This window comes from Terrapene carolina, unplaced genomic scaffold, assembly GCF_002925995.2.
Source record: "Terrapene carolina triunguis isolate 2854851 unplaced genomic scaffold, T_m_triunguis-2.0 Scaffold211, whole genome shotgun sequence".
In the NCBI taxonomy this organism is placed as follows: Eukaryota; Metazoa; Chordata; order Testudines; family Emydidae; genus Terrapene; species Terrapene triunguis.
The window spans coordinates 17,263,755-17,282,558 of NW_020664562.1; the positions used below are offsets into that span (position 1 = coordinate 17,263,755).

At 37.1% G+C, this 18,804-nt stretch overlaps 1 protein-coding gene across 2 annotated transcripts in view; it reads left to right on the forward strand.

Annotated features, from left to right (window-relative positions):
• Positions 1–18,804, forward strand: part of LOC113407478 (collagen alpha-1(XI) chain-like) — a 223,550-nt gene that overhangs the window by 183,721 nt on the left and 21,025 nt on the right. For both annotated transcript variants that reach the window (XM_029912430.1, XM_029912431.1), the window contains 6 exons: positions 1,378–1,431; positions 2,042–2,149; positions 2,349–2,402; positions 2,698–2,751; positions 7,163–7,216; positions 18,275–18,328. In XM_029912430.1, coding sequence (XP_029768290.1) covers positions 1,378–1,431; positions 2,042–2,149; positions 2,349–2,402; positions 2,698–2,751; positions 7,163–7,216; positions 18,275–18,328 — 378 coding nt within the window. The remainder of the gene's footprint in view (positions 1–1,377; positions 1,432–2,041; positions 2,150–2,348; positions 2,403–2,697; positions 2,752–7,162; positions 7,217–18,274; positions 18,329–18,804) is intronic.

An 18,804-nucleotide genomic window follows, 5' to 3' on the forward strand; every position in this document is an offset into this window, starting at 1 on the left:
TGAACAATTCACAGAACTTTATTTTTAAAATAGTATAAATATTGTATTGCAGAAGCCTACTTAATCCTAAATACCTAAGAAAGATCATTACTACAAATAAAACAATAAGATTTTAGACTGTTGCAAAATTTAAGTAACAAGCATAATAAAACACTACAATTTCTAAAGCCAGATTCACCAAGGGCATTTTAAAGTTGTTTCTGAGGAGCTGAGGAACTGAAGATGATCTAATTGGCTCTAATAGTGAACAGAATAATATAATCTTTCTCCTGTAGGGCACGGTACTGCACATAGTTGTTTTAAAGAAGGTATTTTAGCTTTAGTATTAATTTTGCTACTGGAGAAAATTGAGAACTTTTCTGGTTTTATTTTTTTTTTAATTTCTGAGCAGACAAATGTCAGTAATTTCACACACTGACAGTTAAATTGAGAAATCTTTTAAGTAAAAATATGCATTTCTTTCTTGAGTTCTTGCCAACAGTTAGAAAAAAGGCACTGTTATACATTCAGAGAGTTGTATATTCAGGGCATTATTAACAACAGAACATTTTAGTAACAAGCTACTTTTCTATGAATTTATTTAACAGTCCACTGAACTAGAAAATAATCACTCATAACTACACTTTAAAAGGAGTGGCTGAAAAGACAGACCTGACATGTACAGTACTGTGCATTGGTTCAAAAAGAGGATAAATTAACTTAAATGTTCACTTAATACAGTGTAATCTTTTACGTTGAGCAGATTGTTTGTATATGGTGTCCTCTTAGAAGCCATCTGGCTTACTTAACAGTTCCCATTACTGATAAAACACTGAGTGCCTTTGTGGCCTCTGGTGAAAGTTTTATTAGGTGTTTATTATTTTATTCTTTTTGTTATTATTTATTATAGTACTAACACTAGTGCTAATGTCTAAAATCATTTGAAATTCATGTTCAGTTAGTATTTGCTAATTTGTAAGGATTTGCTTCCAGAAACATAGCTCCCAGGAAGAAAGATGCAGATGACCAATGTATGTGTTTGACTTTTCTCTGATTAGGAAAAAAGGACAAAAAAGGAGACAATTAATGGGGAGATTTTTAAAAGGGACATAGGGAAGTTTAGTTTCCAGCTCCCATTGAAAGTTGAGTTTGTGCCTTTGATAATCTCTGTCTAAATAGTTAATACCCCGATTCTGCAAGAACACATGTGAGTAAGTCCATGTACCTGCGTGCAGTAGGACTACTTACATGGGTAAAGTTACTCACATGCATAACTGTTGGCAGGTTCTGAGAGCCTAGTTTTCAAACTATAAGAGAAGTCATAATAATACAGGTAAATACAGGGGGGTATTACCAGTAATGCCAGTACAACATTAATTTGCACTCATTTTTTTATAGGGTGAGCCTGGGGAAGCTGGTAACCCTGGACCTCCTGGAGAATCTGGCCCAGGCGTGAGTACTGTTTGTTTGTTTTATTTACTATTATTCTACTACAATAAATTACCTACTTAAAACTTCCTTTAAAGGAATTTCAGGTTCTGTGTAATCAGATTCTTTATGCAGCTGGAGTCTCAGATGCTTTCTTCATATTTTCTTCATGTCTGTGAAATGCAAATTGCTTTCAGCTATAGCCCACATCTTGTATAATAACAACTGGAAGACAAAAGGAATCTTAGAATTGTGTGAGATAACATTTATTTCTTCTTCTGACAAGCTTATTGTGTATTTTACAATCAAGTTTACGTATTTCATCAATACGTTTCTTCCAGATAGATTTCTCTCTCTTTGTTAGTGGAAAAGTTCATTCCAAACTAGAGATGGGCCTGAGCATCAATATCTTCATGCTGATGAGGATCTGAAACTGTCCTGAGATCTGTGGGTGTTCCAATCTGCGGGTTGATTTGGGTCCCATTTCTATTCCAAAGACAAGCCTTTATAATAAAATTTCACAATTAACATCTCAGAGCATCTTTTTCTCTCTCATTAACTTGTAGATCTTCCTTCTCTTACATATTCTGGGTGTACTAGTTCCAGAAAGCTAACATTTTTATGTTGTTTACAGGGACCAAAAGGTGAAAGGGGAGAAAAAGGTGAGGCTGGTCCACCTGGAGCTGCTGGACCTCCAGGTGCCAAAGGACCTCCAGGTGATGATGGGCCTAAGGGTAATCCAGTAAGTGAGCCTACTAATTTAAAAATAAGGGCATTATTGCACCAAACAGCTCATCGTTTTATTTAACACTTTTATAGGATTGTATATGCATTTCTGGAGTTTATACAATTGTGCTTTTCTAACTGAAATACTTTGTAATGACTTTTAACATACTTCTTGTTGTATGACTTCAGCCTTGCTTTCTCTCCCATTTGTCTAGGGCCCTGTTGGTTTCCCCGGAGATCCTGGTCCCCCTGGTGAACCTGGCCCTGCTGTAAGTATTCTTACAAACTAGATTTAGGGCCTAATCTTGGTTCCCACTGAAGTCAAAAGTAAAACTCTCCTTAACTTCAATGGGAAAGAGATCTGCCCTGGGAGAGGTATTTTTCTGGCTGCTTTTGGTTTCAGAATCTTAAAATTAAATTCATTTTACCAAAACTTTATAGTAAGTTTTCAAGAAAATGTCCGATTGAAAAACAACATACATTATGGGTGAGACCATAAATCAGACTATTTTTCAAAATTCAACTGATTTAAATGTTGTGTCTCTCTCCCTGGGATTTCTTTAGGGTCAAGATGGTACTGGTGGGGAGAAAGGAGAAGATGGTGATCCTGGTCAACCTGTAAGTTAGCTGTCGCTAACATTTTTATTTTATTTGTGCTCTGTATTCCTCCATGCTAAGAAAGCAGCTTCTGCTAAATAAGTAGAAAAGGTCAGCTTTCTATAAATGCAGATATTTTCAAAATTATTTTCTAAATAAATTCTCTTTTATAGTTCACTGTATATTGTAAATTAATTTCCACACAGAACACAAATCATAGTAGGTCTTTGTGTATGATTGTGCTGCCCATTTTTTTCAAATGTGGACACATTTTTTGTGGTAAAATATGAAGCAATAAAAATGGAGTCATTTATAGTCTGAGAGGGAATAATAGCTATATAACTTCCCTCAGTTTGTGTGCTGAATGAGCACAAGTCTTAAAATCTAAGGTGGATAACATTGCGGTAGCTAAGTGCCATCAGGACTCTGAGCCTACTACGCAAATAAGTTCTTGTGTGATGGATGTGCATATATTAAACTTCATTAATTTAACCTTGTGATGCAAGAGGCTAGAATTTCCCATTTAGAAAGCCTTATTTCCAGCATCAAAAGGGTCTGAGAGGGGAAATCCATGCTATAGTTCACCACAGCATGGAGAAAGGGAGATTTTTAATTAGAGGGAAGAAATGGATGGAGCTAGGTTGTGCGCTGGCAGGGGGAAGGGGTATTTGTAAGCTTCAGAAAATTTGCATCTACATTTCTGACTCAAGAGACTAAGCAAGTACTTTTAAAAATGTTAGTTCTTCATGCCAAATAGCTTATCAAACTGTTCAGTCCTACAATGTTATCCAATAGGTCTCATGGCATTCCCATTTGGTGAATCTATTCAGCTATCACTACATGAGAGATTTATACACATAAATGCCATTTATGTGGCAGTTATCTCATTATTGCTAATGGGAACCTAATAAAAGCATTCAGCGTACTAAGCTAAGTGGAGTAACGGAAAAAGAGGCGGATGGGAGAAATTCCTATTGAACATTGTTGCTCAATATTTCTTCCAGACTTGTTACATTTGTACTGATGAATTAGTCTGAAAATATATTTTCAAAAAATCTCTAGGTTAACATTTATGAGGGTAGTAACCACCTACTTAGAGAGGTTATAAATTGAGCCAGAAGAGCTAAATGAATTATTTGCATCAATCTTCACTGCAGTTGATAAGAGGAAGGTTCCCACACTGGAGTAATTCTTTTAAAGTGCCAAATCTGAGAAACTGTCCCAGATTGAGGTGTCAATATGGAAGGTTTTGGAACAAATTGATAAATTAAACAGTAATAAGTCACCAGGACCAGATGCTATTCACCCAAGAGTTCTGAAAACTCAGACATGAAATCTTAGAACTACCAACTGTGGTATGTAACCTATCATTTAAATCAGCTTCTGTACCAGATGACTGGAGGATAGCTAATGTGGATGACTGGAGGATAGCATTTTTTTAAAAAGACCCCAGAGTCAATCCTGGCAATTACAGGCGGGTAAGCCTAACTTCAGTATGAGGCAAAGTGGTTGAAACTATAGTAGAGAACAGAATTTTCAGACATATAGATGAATACAGTTTGTTGAGGAAGAGTCAACATGGTATTTGTAGAGGGAAATCATGCTTCACCAATCCATTAGAATTCTTTGAGGGGATCAACAACCACGTGGACAAGAGTAAGCCAGTGGATTTTCAGAAAGCCTTTGACAAGATCTATCACCAATGATTCTTGACCAAAGTAAGGAGCCATGGGATAAGAAGAGAGGTCCTCTCATGGATCAGTAACTGATCAAAAGACAGGAAAGAAAGGATGGGAATAAATGGTCAGTTTTCAGAATGGAGAGAGGCAAATAGTAGTGTTCCCTGGGATCTGTACTGGGCCCAGTGCTATTCAACATAATCACCGTGGATCTAGAAAAAGAGGTAAACAGTGAGTGACAAAATTTGCGGACGATACAACATTACTCAAGATAGTTAAGTCCAAAGCAGACTGTGAAGAGTTACAAAGGGATCTCACAAAACTGGGTGACCAGGCAACAAAATGGCAGATAAAATTCAATGTTGATAAATGAAAAGTAATGCACATTGGAAAACATCATTCCAAATATAAAGACAAAATGGATGTTACCACTCAAGAAAGAGATCTTGGAGTCATTGTGGATAGTTCTCTGAAAACATCCACTCAGTACACAGCTGCAGTCAAAAAAGCTAACAGAGTGTTAGGAGCCATTAGGAAAGGGAAAGATAAGAAGACAGCAAATATTATAATACCACTATATAGATCCATGGTACACCCACACCTTGAATACTGCATGCAGTGTTGGTTACCCCATCTCAAAAAAGATATATTAGAATTGGAAAAGGTACAGAGAAAGGCAACAAAAATATTAGGGGTATGGAACAGCTTCCATAGAGAGAGATTAAAAAGACTGGGACTTTTCAGCTTGCAAAAGAGATGACTAAGTGGGAATATGATAGAGGTCTATAAAATCATGAATGGTGTGAAAAAGTAAATGTTATTTACTCCTTCACTTAACACAAGAACCAGGGGTCACCAAATGAAATTAATAGGCCGCAGGTTTAAAACAAACAAAAGGAAGTACTTCATCACATAACACACAGTCAACCTGTGGAACTTATTGCCAGAACATGTTGTAAAGACCAAAATTATAACAGGGTTCAAAAAAGAATTAGATAAATTCATGAAGGACATGTTCAACAATGGCTATTAGCCGCAATAGTCATGGATGCAACCCCATGCTCTGTGTGTCCCTACTCTCTGACTGACAGAAGCTGGGAGTGGACAACAGGAGATGACTCACTCAATGACTGCCTGTTCTGTTCATTGCCTCTAAAGCACCTGGCATTGGCCACTGTCAGAAGACAGTATACTGAGCTAGACGGACCATTGATCTGACCCAGTATGGCCATTCTTAAAGTAAACTTTTTTTTTTTAGTGGCAGTGATCTTTATAACTCATAGAACCAACTAACCTGAAGTTGAAAGAGTTAAATACCACTTTTATGAGCATCCAATTTATCACAGTTTGTCATGCAATCTATATGTAGATTTTGAGTAGATAATAGATTAGACCGTGATCCTGCATCATTAAAGTCAATAGGAGCTTTGCCAATGACTTCAGTGAACATAGGATCAAGCCTTACATGAGGTCATGTATCTAAACAAAAAAGTAGACTTGATTTCTCAGAAAGTTTTCTTCCCTTAGTGATGCAGGTTTCTTTTAAAATAAACATTCATGTTGCGGTGTATCTTGGCCATGAGTTCCAAGAGATCCTAAGGGAGTTAGGTGCTGAATATCAATGGAATTTGGGTAACTAAGTCCTTTAGGATACTTTTTAAATTCCAAGCTTGGGCTAAAATCTAACTTCCACGGGAGTCCTTCCATTGTCTTCAATTAGATCAGGACCCTACAGATTAAAATAACTGGTTTGTTTTTTTACTGAAAATTCCCATGAGGGCTTACTTCCTCTTTCAAAGAAAGACACTCATCTCTGTCTGTCATTGGTGTATCTATTAATCCCATCACTGTAGTTTCTAGACATAGACATAGCTCAGTGTTTAGAATCAAGCCCAGTGCTTTTTTTAATGTTACCTTATTTCCTATATTATTTAATTAGAGGTTTCCTACATGTGTTTTGTTTGTTTATTTTTTGTGGTAAATATTTATTCTGATCAACACTATATGATTTATAGAATTTTTTTAAAAAACTAAGTGCCAAGACAAAAAAAAGTAATGTAGTATTACATCTCTTTGGCATATGCATATTAATTTGTTGAACTAGATTTGGCCCTGGTTATAATTCTAGTGATTTCAGTGGAATTACATCAGTGATTAAATTAATCCTTCATTTTTAACAATTCATTTTATACAAAGTATTATGTACCATGAAATGCTTGCTTTTATATAAAAAGCAATAAAAGTAGTTGAATTATAATGAAAGTGAATATGAAATTAACATCAGTGGTGCCTAGTTCAGTAACAACCTGATCTGCTTCATCACTGTAGAAACCTGTACATGGGTGAAGACAATCGAAGCACATAACCTCATTTTTAGTTGAATCAGACAGTAAGCTAACATATTATGCTATTGTATTGTTCTTTGTGCAGCCACCTTTTGGCTTGGGATGATTTGCTGTTGCTAAAGGAGCAAAAAAAAAACAGTACAATTTTGTCTTGTTCAGTAACATGAGCTGGTAACACTCTAAACAGGACCCTGATCCAGGAAAGAGCTTTGCGGAGAAAGGAAGTGTCATTTTTACACACTTGTCTGATCTTAACCTACTGTCAAGGCACTTTAAGATTGTCCAATGAAAGGCGCTGTAGTATTGCAACATATATTTGTTGTTTTTAAGAAAGTCAATAACCTTTGCTCTTTAATCACATTCATCAAGATTCCATGAAATAGTAATTTGGGTCGTTTACAATTACAGGGTCCACCAGGTCCTTCAGGGGAAGCTGGCCCACCTGGTCCTCCTGGGAAGAGAGTAAGTCTTCTCTCTTTGTCTACGTACATTTCTATGGTCAGGACATTGTGTCTTAATCAGTCCATAACAGGATTTCAGGCACTTGTTACCAAAGTTATTGCTATTTTATATTTTGTTTCTAGCTTTTAAAAGTTTGGGTCTTTTCACTGTTCAACAGCAGAAATATGAAAAGATGATCAGGAGAGAAAGTAAAGAAAAGCAGGTGCTGAAAAAGACGTTATATCTGACTTGATTGCAGGCCAGTGCCTCACAGCCACATCAGGGGTAGAAAAGCATATCACCTTCCCAAAATTCAGGAGGCCCAGTGCCTCCTGGAGCATGCTGGTACCAAGACAAGAGGAGCAAAACCATTGCTACAGCCCATAATAGTTTGTAGCCTGTCCACAGATGGAAAACTTCAATGTCCAATGTAGATAGGGGGAGAAATGGGGCTAGGGCGCTGCCCCCTCTCTGTGAATATTAGCAGGGAGCAGTCCTTGCACTTGAGAGAGTGCAGGGGCTGCAGTTGTGGGAAGTCTATATGCTGAGGGGAAGAAGGGGAAACACCTTACAGCTATTCCCCTCCATGGGTCATCACAGTCTGGCCAGAATGGGCACAGCAGCCAGAATAGTGTTTGTGTAACATCTTTCTGAGAGCTAAGAGGAGTTTCTGTATTCAGCACAGCAAACTATTATGTTTTTAGTTCTTGATGTAATATTAACTTCTTTTCTTTCAACTCTGGTATATTCTGCTGCAATTCTGAGAAGATGTAAACTATCTTCCAAAAATATGATTGTCTGAATGCTCATAAGCTAAAGGCAAAACTCTCCAGAAAGAACAAATGGGAATCTGAAAGGTTCCCCTACTGCTGCTGAGATTGCTGCATGGTACAGGGATTACTAAAATGAGGATGGTTTAATATCTTTTCTTTTTCTTGACTGTTAACACACTTTCATGAATTCACACATTTTTGAATGCCCCTGAAACATTAGGGACCTTACAGCAGCGGTGTAAGTGAGAGCAGCACCCAGCTGTTTTATTTCATGCTGGGGCTGGCCAACTTCCAAGAACCCCTTCTTGCCAACACTGAGCAGAACATAGACACAAGGGACAGTCAAGCTCATATATCCTTATCTCAGAATGGCCTTATTTCCATCTCCCAAATGTGTTACTTCCTGAGAAAGTAAGAAACAGCTTTCAGAGGTAGCATTTTTTTCCCCTGCAGTAGAAGTGAGAATCGGTACAGTTTCAGCTGAATCAGTTTTAAAACACGAATGTCAATGAATTCAGCTAGTTTCTCAATGCTTAATCAATATTGTTTACTACTTTTGTAACAAAATAGTTCACCCGCTTTATATTGTATAGTAACACTGTCACAAGGCTCCTCTGTCACTGAGCAGTGTACCACACTGCCTGCCCAGTTCATGTGGCCTCACAGTCAAACACAGATCAGGTTCTTCCTTTTTCACCATGTATATATTTATTTTTTCCTTACAAACTATAACAGCATACTACAGACTTACAGCAAGAGGAAGATTCTACACAGCCTTCCCTCCTCAGTCCACACTCACCCGCTGAGCTCCCCTCTGCTTCCTGTTCCCTCTCCCCCTTGTATCCTCCCAATTGCCCTATGAACCCAGCAATTGCCACCCAAGTGTCAGTAATCTCCAAAGGAAATTGATTAATTGGCTTCAATTTAGCCTGCAGTTTTCCCAGTGCTGCAGCAATCTGAAGGACCAGGGCACTACAAATAGTACCCTGTCACAAACACGTATGTATTCTCTTAAACCATTAAAATAATGTTCCATATTTGAAAATCTGCATTCAAATACACTATTGAATAAGCTCTGCCAGCACACCAATGTAGAGTCACCTATTTGAAGTGGAATATTATGCAGCTGGTATTCTCAGACATACTGCGTAGGAGATCTGTGAATAAAGAAAAATATTGCAGAGGTCAAAAATGCCTAAAGGCTGATACTAAAAGGGTAAAACAAGGCATCGTGCTTCAGGACATCTGCCATCACCTACTGGGGGCAGAAAGAAATTGCACAAATTTGCCAGGTTCATAAGGGTGCTGGAAGTAGGATATGACCTTCCCTCTGAAGTAAGATATTGGACAAGGCGGATCAATAGATTGATCCATTATGGTGCTTCCTACAATGTAATGTGTGTAAATAGCTCCACACTTAGAGTTATTGAAGTGATCTTAGGTTTTTACCATCTGATACAAAATAAGAACTTCAGCAAAGTTTCTGTGCTTTAAAATCCATTTCTGTAACATATGAAGTCATCCTATTATTCCTGGTCTTTGAAGCTTCACAAGCCTTACAAATGCAGCTAATAGAAACCTGTAAATGTTATACTCGCAGAACTACTGTAGATCTTCCTCAGAAAGCAATTAGATGCAGTTTTTACACTTAAAAAAAGGATGGTATCATTAAACGTAAACTGAAAGCTGTTTAAAAAAATTAGTTAAATTGGTCTATTTAATAGGCTTGAGTGAACTGACATGCTTAATTAGTTTTACCTATTTGCACCACCAATTTACAACACATTTATAATGCTGCAAATGATTATGATAGCATTAAAAATCAGAAGAACTGGAATATGGCTTGATTGAATATTAACAATTAATATGTTTGTTCTACACCAGATTACAACTTCCTGATTTATTACAGTGAAAGGCAATCACTTATTCTCAGCAAAATAAATATACTGTGTGATTGTGTTTAGATAAAAATACAGAGTAAAAACACAAACTCAATCATTCCATTTCTAATTTGTGGCACTGCACAACTCCAATTTAGTGTTTATACAAAGAACAAAATAACTATGTATTACTCTTGCCAGGTAATCACATTCTTGAATTCTCTAGGAAATTACTTTGTAGCAGCAGATTCTAGATTACATGAATGTGTGAAACTTTGCTGGTTATAAAGAATTCTATGCTGTTATACTTGAAAGAGACAATGTAGGACTTGAGGCTTCATATTTTTGTTAGAGAAAAAAACTAAAAATACCGTTTGCTAAACATAATCAGTAATACAGTAGAATCTGTTTCATCAGGAAGTGCTGGCAAACATCCTATTTTCCTGATTAGGAGGCAATGCCATTTCAATAGTAATGCTGCTCTCTGGGAAGGTGGAGAGCTGAGGCCAGAAGACCGCATATTACTGGAAAACAATGTTCCCTCTAATTTGTTTTTCTTTCTGTGAAATGACAAGCAGTCTAAGCTTGCATTTAATACTTAAGTGTGGTTCCTTCAACTATTCTATTTACATATTCTCATTCTTTATTCATCACTCTCACCCATTATCCTCATTTGGCCTCCCTTTCCCAATATTCCTTTACTCCCCCTTCCTTGATCAATCCCTCCCCACTCAACCACTCATTCACATCTATGCACATTCTTATATGGCCCTATGACAGGTTTATCTCAGCATCTCACTCACACTCAGGCTCTCTCCTCTTCTCATTCTTTCTTTCTGCCTCCCGCATCTTCTCCTTTTCCCTTCCAGTCACATTCTTCTATTCACAAATCCCATCCCTGCCTTTCCTCCTCATTTATTTCCCCAAATCACTTCTGTCACTGCCCCCAAATCACTTATTACTGCTGCTGCCCCTCCCTCCAAATCAAACACTGTGTTCCCTGTTTCATTAACATGTTTTCTTTCTGCTGAAAAAATGGATGGGTAGGGATTTACCTGAATCTGATTTCTCTGTCCAGTCATGGTAAATCATGCTTATGAGATGACTTTAGGTTTCTCAGTTTGAGAAAAATCTGGATCCTAATATTATCAATCCTAAATTGGTTCCTTAGGAGATGCCCCAGTTAAACAGCTCCCAAATACCCTGGGCAAGGACATATGCAAAAAGATGGGTTTTCCATTGTGTCCTAGAAGACTTCAGCTCCTGATTTCTGGTTGTAGGGAGTTCCAAATTTAGGGCCAGCGGCTGTGAATTTCAGCCTGGCGAATTTCAGCCAGAGGCCCCAGTTTCAATCCCACCCACCGACGACCAGGGTCTGTCAGCATTACACTAGCACACTAAGGCCTTTGATGTTCAGAATCAGCACCATGAACTGGATCTGGAATAGAACAGCTAGCCAGTGCAATGTTTGGAGCACCAGAGTGGTGTGCTGTTTCTGAGCAATACATATTAAGAAGTGTGCAGCAACATGATGTGACAGCTGAAGATCCCTAGATTTTTGTGGGCATTGCCAGGAAAAGTGCATTGCACTATTCCAGCTTGGACACAATGAAGGTCTGGTTCACTTTGGTCAAGTCTTCAGCAGAAGAAAGTGTGCAATCTATGGCTGACCAAATAATGGAAGATTCTAAGTGAGTGTCCTAGTTAATACAGTCAAATGCACATTAAAGTTACTTTTCTGAGCTCAAGCTATAGAGATATATATCACTATGCAGTTCTGAACAGCTTCAGGTAGAGTAGCTGTTTTTATGAGACAGCAGTGTGTCTTCAGAACTAAATATTACATTTACATTTATTTTCACAGTAGCAATATTCTATATTTACTAAGTTAACTAACCACCATTTCATTTTCAAGAACATTTTGTGGTGGTACACTGATGGCAGTCATCTATATAGTTGGTAAAAATGATTAAATATGTTCTTGAATGCATTAGTTGCTTTTTAATTTATTTAGATCATTATTAATGTGTTATGGGCTCTAATTTTCATAACTGTGTGCATTTATCAAATCAGATAAATGTACGTTCAGAAATCTTCACACATTTAAATAGTTATTGTGCAAGCAATCATAGTAATTGTGCATGTAAATCTGGCATGAATTTGTGGGCACACTGCTTAGAAAATTAGAGACATCAGCTCTAGCAATGGAAACATTCAGTTGCAGCAACTTCATGGTTTGAATGGACAGATTTTTTGGTTTTCCAAGATTATGCACAACAAGAGAGGAGTGAGGCAAGCTATTTGCCCTAAAATATCAGTTGATTACAAAGTCTCACCCATTCAATATATTTTTAATAAAGGACTCAATATTGACTTGGTTCTGCTTCTGTTGAAACCAATGATAAAAGTCGTGTGGACTCCAATGACAGCTGATTTAGGACAATGCTGAGTTCTTTTGGAAATCCCATCCAATGAGACTTTGCACACCCTCTTTATTTTTATAATCCAGGGACATTTAGTTGACAAACTAAATTTTATTCAGTGTAAATTGCTTCCCTGTTTATAAGTTTTTCTAAGAAATTTGATTATGATTAAACCTAGGGAAGAATTATTAAACATATATGAGGAAAATCAGTTTAAACACCTACTTTTAAAAAAACAACAATCTCAAATTCTCAGGCTCTAATGAGGAATGGAAGTATTTCCAAAATGAAAGGTGTGTGTCCAAAAATATTTTCTACTGTTCCTTAGGCAAGCCCAGAGTAGTTTGCTAATATTGATTGATCGTGAGCGACTATGGTATAAACATAGGAGAATACCCTAATTATTATTCAAGGTAGAAAGAAGATTAAGTTGTAATTTGTCCAATACGTATATTTTTCTCAGTTTTGTGATATTTTTGGTGTACATTTCTTAAGGTACTGGTAGATTGGACAACTTGTGCGATTAAAAGCATAGAATGATCATTCAGCTGTATAAAGCCAAGAGCAGTTTCATATTCTCTTACTGAAAGGAGCTTAGCAGCAGCTAAATAAAATATTTCAGAGTATTATATTTTTCTATTCAGTCATTGTAGCCTACATGGTGGAAATAAAAGGCATTTTTAAGAAGTAAATGTCATGGTGCAAATAGAAATGCATGCTAAGTGGTTGAAGCAGGGATTAATATTTTTAGTAGAATCAGGCCCTGATTCAAATAAGCATTTAAGAATGTGCTGAAATTTAAGCATATGCTTAAGTTCCATTGACGTGTAGGGGATTTAACCAGGTGCTTAAATCCATTTCTCTTCAGAAAAGCATCTAAGGACATGCTTAAGTACTTTACTGAAAAAGGGCCTCAAAGAGGCAGTAATAACTTACTGTATATTTTACATATCTGCTCTATTTATTTATTTATTTATTTATTTTAATATATAAGAACAACCCCAACAAAAGACCTTTAGCAGAGGCAGCTAAGTGGACATGCCCAATCACTGCCCTGGACATACCTCCACACCTGCAATTACCATTTACTGTATGAATGGTACCCAACCCTTGTGGAGGGGATATTGTGGCTACTTTTTCTCCTACCATCAGGAGCTTCTGACAGGGTTTATCCTGACGGAAATCAGCACACACCCTCTGTCTTTGCTTCAGCCAAGATGCTTAATTTCACTGCATTTCCACATCTGTAAAATGAGGATAATTAAACTGTCCTACACTGCAGGTGTGTGGGGAGAAGCAGTTAATGTTTGTAAATGCTTTAGAGATGAAAAGTACTTCATAATGCTAATTATTCTTGTGGCAACCAAGGAGGCACCAAATTATCATGGACAGTAAGAGTTTTGCCATCCAACCTTTGCTGGTTGTTTATAATAATGGGTTGGGGCAACCAACATTTTCTTTTAAGCCTTGCGTTTCCAAAGAGATGCATTCTTTTTCAGCTTCACTATTTCAATTAAAGATAGTGGGGTAATGTTATTAAGTAGAAAGTCCACAAAAATTGACAGATATATGGTTGGTAAGCCAAAATGGTGACAAGCTGAAGATCTGAAAGGAAGCTAAGTATCTCATTGTTCAGAATCTTGATTTGGACGTTTATCTTAATTTCCAGAAAATCAATCAGTGATTAAACCATGGCAGTATATTGTTGATTCCAAAATACGGATTCTGCAATGATGCACTAGCTGCTTCCCATACTATCTGATCTGAATTCATTGATTTTTGTCTGATGAAGTTTAAAAAGGAAGGGAGAAAGGATGCCACTGAATAGTGGGATGCTAACTTTCCATTACTTTCTTAAAAGACAAGTGGTATTTAGACTCAGTAACAATTAAAGCAGGCAGACTGAACTGCGACTGTCAAGCAGTGGGTGTTTTTTTCTTAGTCTCCTTTCAGCTTTTTACTGAAAAGGTTTTGGGGCGTTTTTCAGCCCTATGTCATCTCACATTCTGGCATATTAGCTTTATGGGTATCAAGTAGATGCCTGGATCACTTGCAGCTAAAACTCCATGCATCACTCTAAAAATGTAAGGGTAAAAGGTTAAAGAAAAGTAGGAAAGTCAGCATATTATTTAGCCATATTTTTGTTCAAAACCAGAATGCTTTCTATAAGATAATAGATTTAGATGGTATGTGGTAGCTGGCTTCTGACATTTGAAAATCAGAAACCAAGGTAACTGCTTGGTCAGTTAGACCCTTTTACATGTCACTTTCAATAATAGGCAGAATTTTGAAAAAAATGTAGGTTTTTTTCCCCATTGTGAGTATAGCATATTGCTGCTTCATCAGGATGTCCATTGCACTTGAAAATGAAGCTGAGTTCCTCTCTTTCCCTTGAGTAAAAATACACAGAAGGTATTCTAAACATAACAAATTGCTGAACAGTGGTTATGTGTCATGAAAATAATTAATGGTGCTATCTTCACTAAGAAGCATATTTCAATCAGATGACTGATGACTGTGCATAGAATTTTTAAATTATTATAAGGAAATTCTGAAGCAGAAAAAATGCAGACAAGAAAATCCACCTACACCTACAATGTTAATATACCATCAAAATTGGGAAAAGTTTTTTTTATCTGCTTCGGAGGCATGTGTGGAATGTAACTGACAATACGTCCACGTCGAAGCATAGCATAAAATCATAAACATTACTGTGATAGCTGGGGGAAAAACAGGCATTAATTTCAAGTTGTTATTGAGAACTTGTGTGTCAGTTAAAATTTACCATACACTACAACAATTCAAGACTAGGAAAGTAAGATAAATAACAATTAGCTGTCTTCTTCTGCAGAAGCACCATCTGTTCCATGCCAGCATCTGTTAGAAAGCGCTGTTCATTTAGCCACTTTGCGCTTGATGCAGCGTTAGCACTGTTTGATAATGAATGCACCCCCTTTGTTTAGCAATCATGATTCATTGTATTTATAATTTAGCGACCACAGTGTTTTTAGCCCTGCTAATTGATGTTGCAGCTGCATGCTTAGGTTATTCAGGGAACATATTTCTCAAGTAAGTACTACTGCACTCAGCTCCTTTCAGCTTCTCCAACTGAAAAGGGTTGGTTTTAACCCTTTTAGGAACTTAAGCAAAATTGACTATCAAGTGGTAAAGAGAATCAATGTGTAAATTAGCTCATAATAGAGAAAATCTTCCTGTCTTTAAAATGTTTCTAAGTGCATTTATATTCTCGCTAATAATTTTTACTTATGATCATCTTAAGTTATGATCTCTTCAGCTCTTGGTAGCTAAGCATTGTTGGATATGGGACCTGAAAAAAATAAATAACAACTAGATATTGTTGCCACCAGGTGTTGGGGAGGGGACACTATATATTCCTCCTATTTCTTTGAGTTAGTACCAAACCAGTCCCTTAGGTGACGGTTAGGGAGCACTGTGCTGCTGCTATGTAAAACTGAGCCAGCAGTTATTACAAAAATCCCACATTTTTCACAAGAGTAGATAGTATTAATCACAATGAGTGGCCAAGGTCCAACTTGGGTAATTTAATCCTGGTTGCAGTAAATTCAATGGGAAAGGCTTACTTCACTCCTCTTTTTAGCAGAAAATTTTGTACAGTATTGCTGGAAAACAGTGGGTGCTACATTCCACCAGAGAGATGGCTTCATTTTTGTAGTGAATGAGTGATGGTTATGTACTCATGATAAATACTTGGAGCATTGGGGTAAATCAGGAATTGCTCTAAATATGCATCAATATAATAGACAGCATAATGTGTCAGTCTGTGAAACAGCTCAGGCCAAATTCAGCCATAGTATAAGTAGGCTTTAGTTAAGTTAAATTGAGGAGCGAGGTCTGTCATAGTTCAGGGCAACTGCACCTGTATTTGTTCCCCCTCTCCACCTGCTTGGTCCAGCAAGGGCAACCATTCTTGGCTTACAGCTCCTCAACCATCACCCCTCTTGGGCAGAGACCCATGTCTCTCTCCCTCCTGACTGGGGTTTTTCCAGGTTGTACAGTTCCTTTCTACACTGTGTTATTCCCAGCAAGCCAGATGATCTAAATTGCCGGCATCTGCATATTGCTTTCTCTCCAGAGGATATAAGCAGCATAATTGTCCACAGTTATACGTTACCACACTGCCCTTTCTAAGAAACCACATTTATTCTTAAGGTAAAAGCATTACAGAAAAATATATATTGAAAACAATAAAAGAACCTACGCACATGCTAATGAACTTTCCAGAGATCACCCCAACTCCAATCCTCAGCTTTGTCAGGTGTCGGTCCGTCCAACCCTTCCTTAAGGATTGCCCCCCTTTCCTTTGTTCCATCTGTTTGGTGGATCAGGAAGAAGGCCCTGAGTCAGTTTAATTTGAGGTGATTTATCCAAAAGTCCCTTCTTTATCTGCTAGTCACTGGAGATTCCAGATTAAGCCTTTTGAGGGGGTAATAAATCTCTGGAGATGTTACAACCTGAGTGAATTTGCCAATCACTTTCCCCTCACCCCCCAACACACACACAATATTCTTAGTTCTTGGAGGGCTGTGGTCAGTCTCCCCCATAGAATTACATACAGTCCCTGGCACACTATGATACATAAACTTAATCAAGTAAAATCTCCCAAAGGTATTACAGGAGATTGCCATATCTGTCACAAGGCCCTGCTCCAACAAAGCACTTAGGTATATGTTTAATTTTAAAACTATTCACACATTCATAAAACTGAGAATGTATTTGCTATTTAAGTCCTGAATTTGACCCTTTCTGAAGGATCAATCCCTGATCATTCTGAATGGAAGCGCAGAATGTAAATAGAAATTACTGGCTTTGTTCATATTACTGAACATTTTAAGAACTAAAGAGAAGCAATTCCTATATTCTGTACTCTTCATAAAACAGATGGACATATGACTCTTACGGAGAAAGTTTTCCAAGTTTCTATTTTTTCAGCCGATGGCTATAGGCAAGAAATATCTGGTTGTAATGAAGAACTTTCTCAAGCTAAAAACTAGCCTTGCATGAAAACCATGTGGTCTCTTATCTGAAAGATTTAAGGGTATTCAAGGCGAGTATTTTCAGTACAGTACGCTAAAGTTTCATATACAGCTTCTATTAGTAACAGGAACTGTGTATATAAATCCCCTGAATTGAAAATTAAACTTTTTATTGTTTGGGAGGAGAAAAATATCCCTTTTTTGTTTTAAAAATGTCTTTTAAAAAATTGATAGTATTGTCTGTAGTTGCGCATAACGTTGGCATGCCCTTCCCAAGTCCCACCATGTGGCTCTACAGCTAAACCTCATCGCTCTTCCACAACACTCTGCTACTGCAGCCCTGAGCAAAATCCAGGGCAGAAACACGTAGATTTGCAACCTAACATTTTAGACAAATGGATATAATTTCTGTATAGAGGACTTAGAGGGTGAAGAAGTGTGTGCCATGAGCCATTCTCCTTACAATGGCACAATATAATAATACCTAGGTTTTTACTGAAGTCAATTGTAGAAGTTCCATTGACTTCAGTTGGATCGGATTTAGACGGACATTCAGCATATTTGGAAATCCTACCTTTAGTACATATTATTATTTGCCTTTTCCCTCATCTTTTATAAAATTTCCCTATGTCTTTTGATGTGTAAATGTTCATCTTATATATTTATTTGTGGTGTTCTCTTTGCTCTGTGTTTACAAAGGGTAGTTGATTTTCTAGTAAATGTATTTGTTGTAAGCGCTTAATAAATTGTATGAAAATAAAAAAGGTTTAATGGGGGGTAAGTGGGATTTTTCATTTTATTGATAAAATGGTCAAGAAATGTTTTATTTATATTATTATTAACATTTGCCAATTTTATTATTCACTGATATATAGGAAATTGTAAGAACATTTCAGATCATATTTTCACCCCTTTAATATAATTTTAATATACTATAATTATGAACCAGTATTTATTTCATAGCTTATACCTTTTCCTTCCTTTACAGGGCCCTCCTGGAGCAGCTGGTGCTGAGGGCAGACAAGGTGAAAAAGGTGCAAAGGTAATAAATAAGACCATTTGTTCCAAACAGTGAAATACAAAAACCATTCCAAAAAAGTAAATCATGCCTTTTCTAAGCTATTTATTTTACAGACAGTATGTGATATTTTAAACCTACCAAAGTAATCACAGTTAAGTTGTAAATAACTCAAATTAAAGGGCCTAAATTTAATATATAAATTGTGAAATTCTTTTGCTTTAATTTTGCTGCACAATAATTCATTTGTGTTTAATGCATAGTCTACAGAAGGGGGCAGTACAGAGGCATTCCCTTGGAAGGAAGCTTCTAGAGGTATTTGATGGGTTGCTGTGTGCGCTGCTCATAAATGCAAGGCCAGGTCATCTCACTATTGCAGAAAAGAAGGGGAGAACATGGTCATGTCCATCCCATAAACTTTAGTGCAGGTTATCACAGTTATCAGTCAGGGGCCAAGTCTGCTCTGAGGGGAACAGATTCAGACTGCGATCATCTCTTGG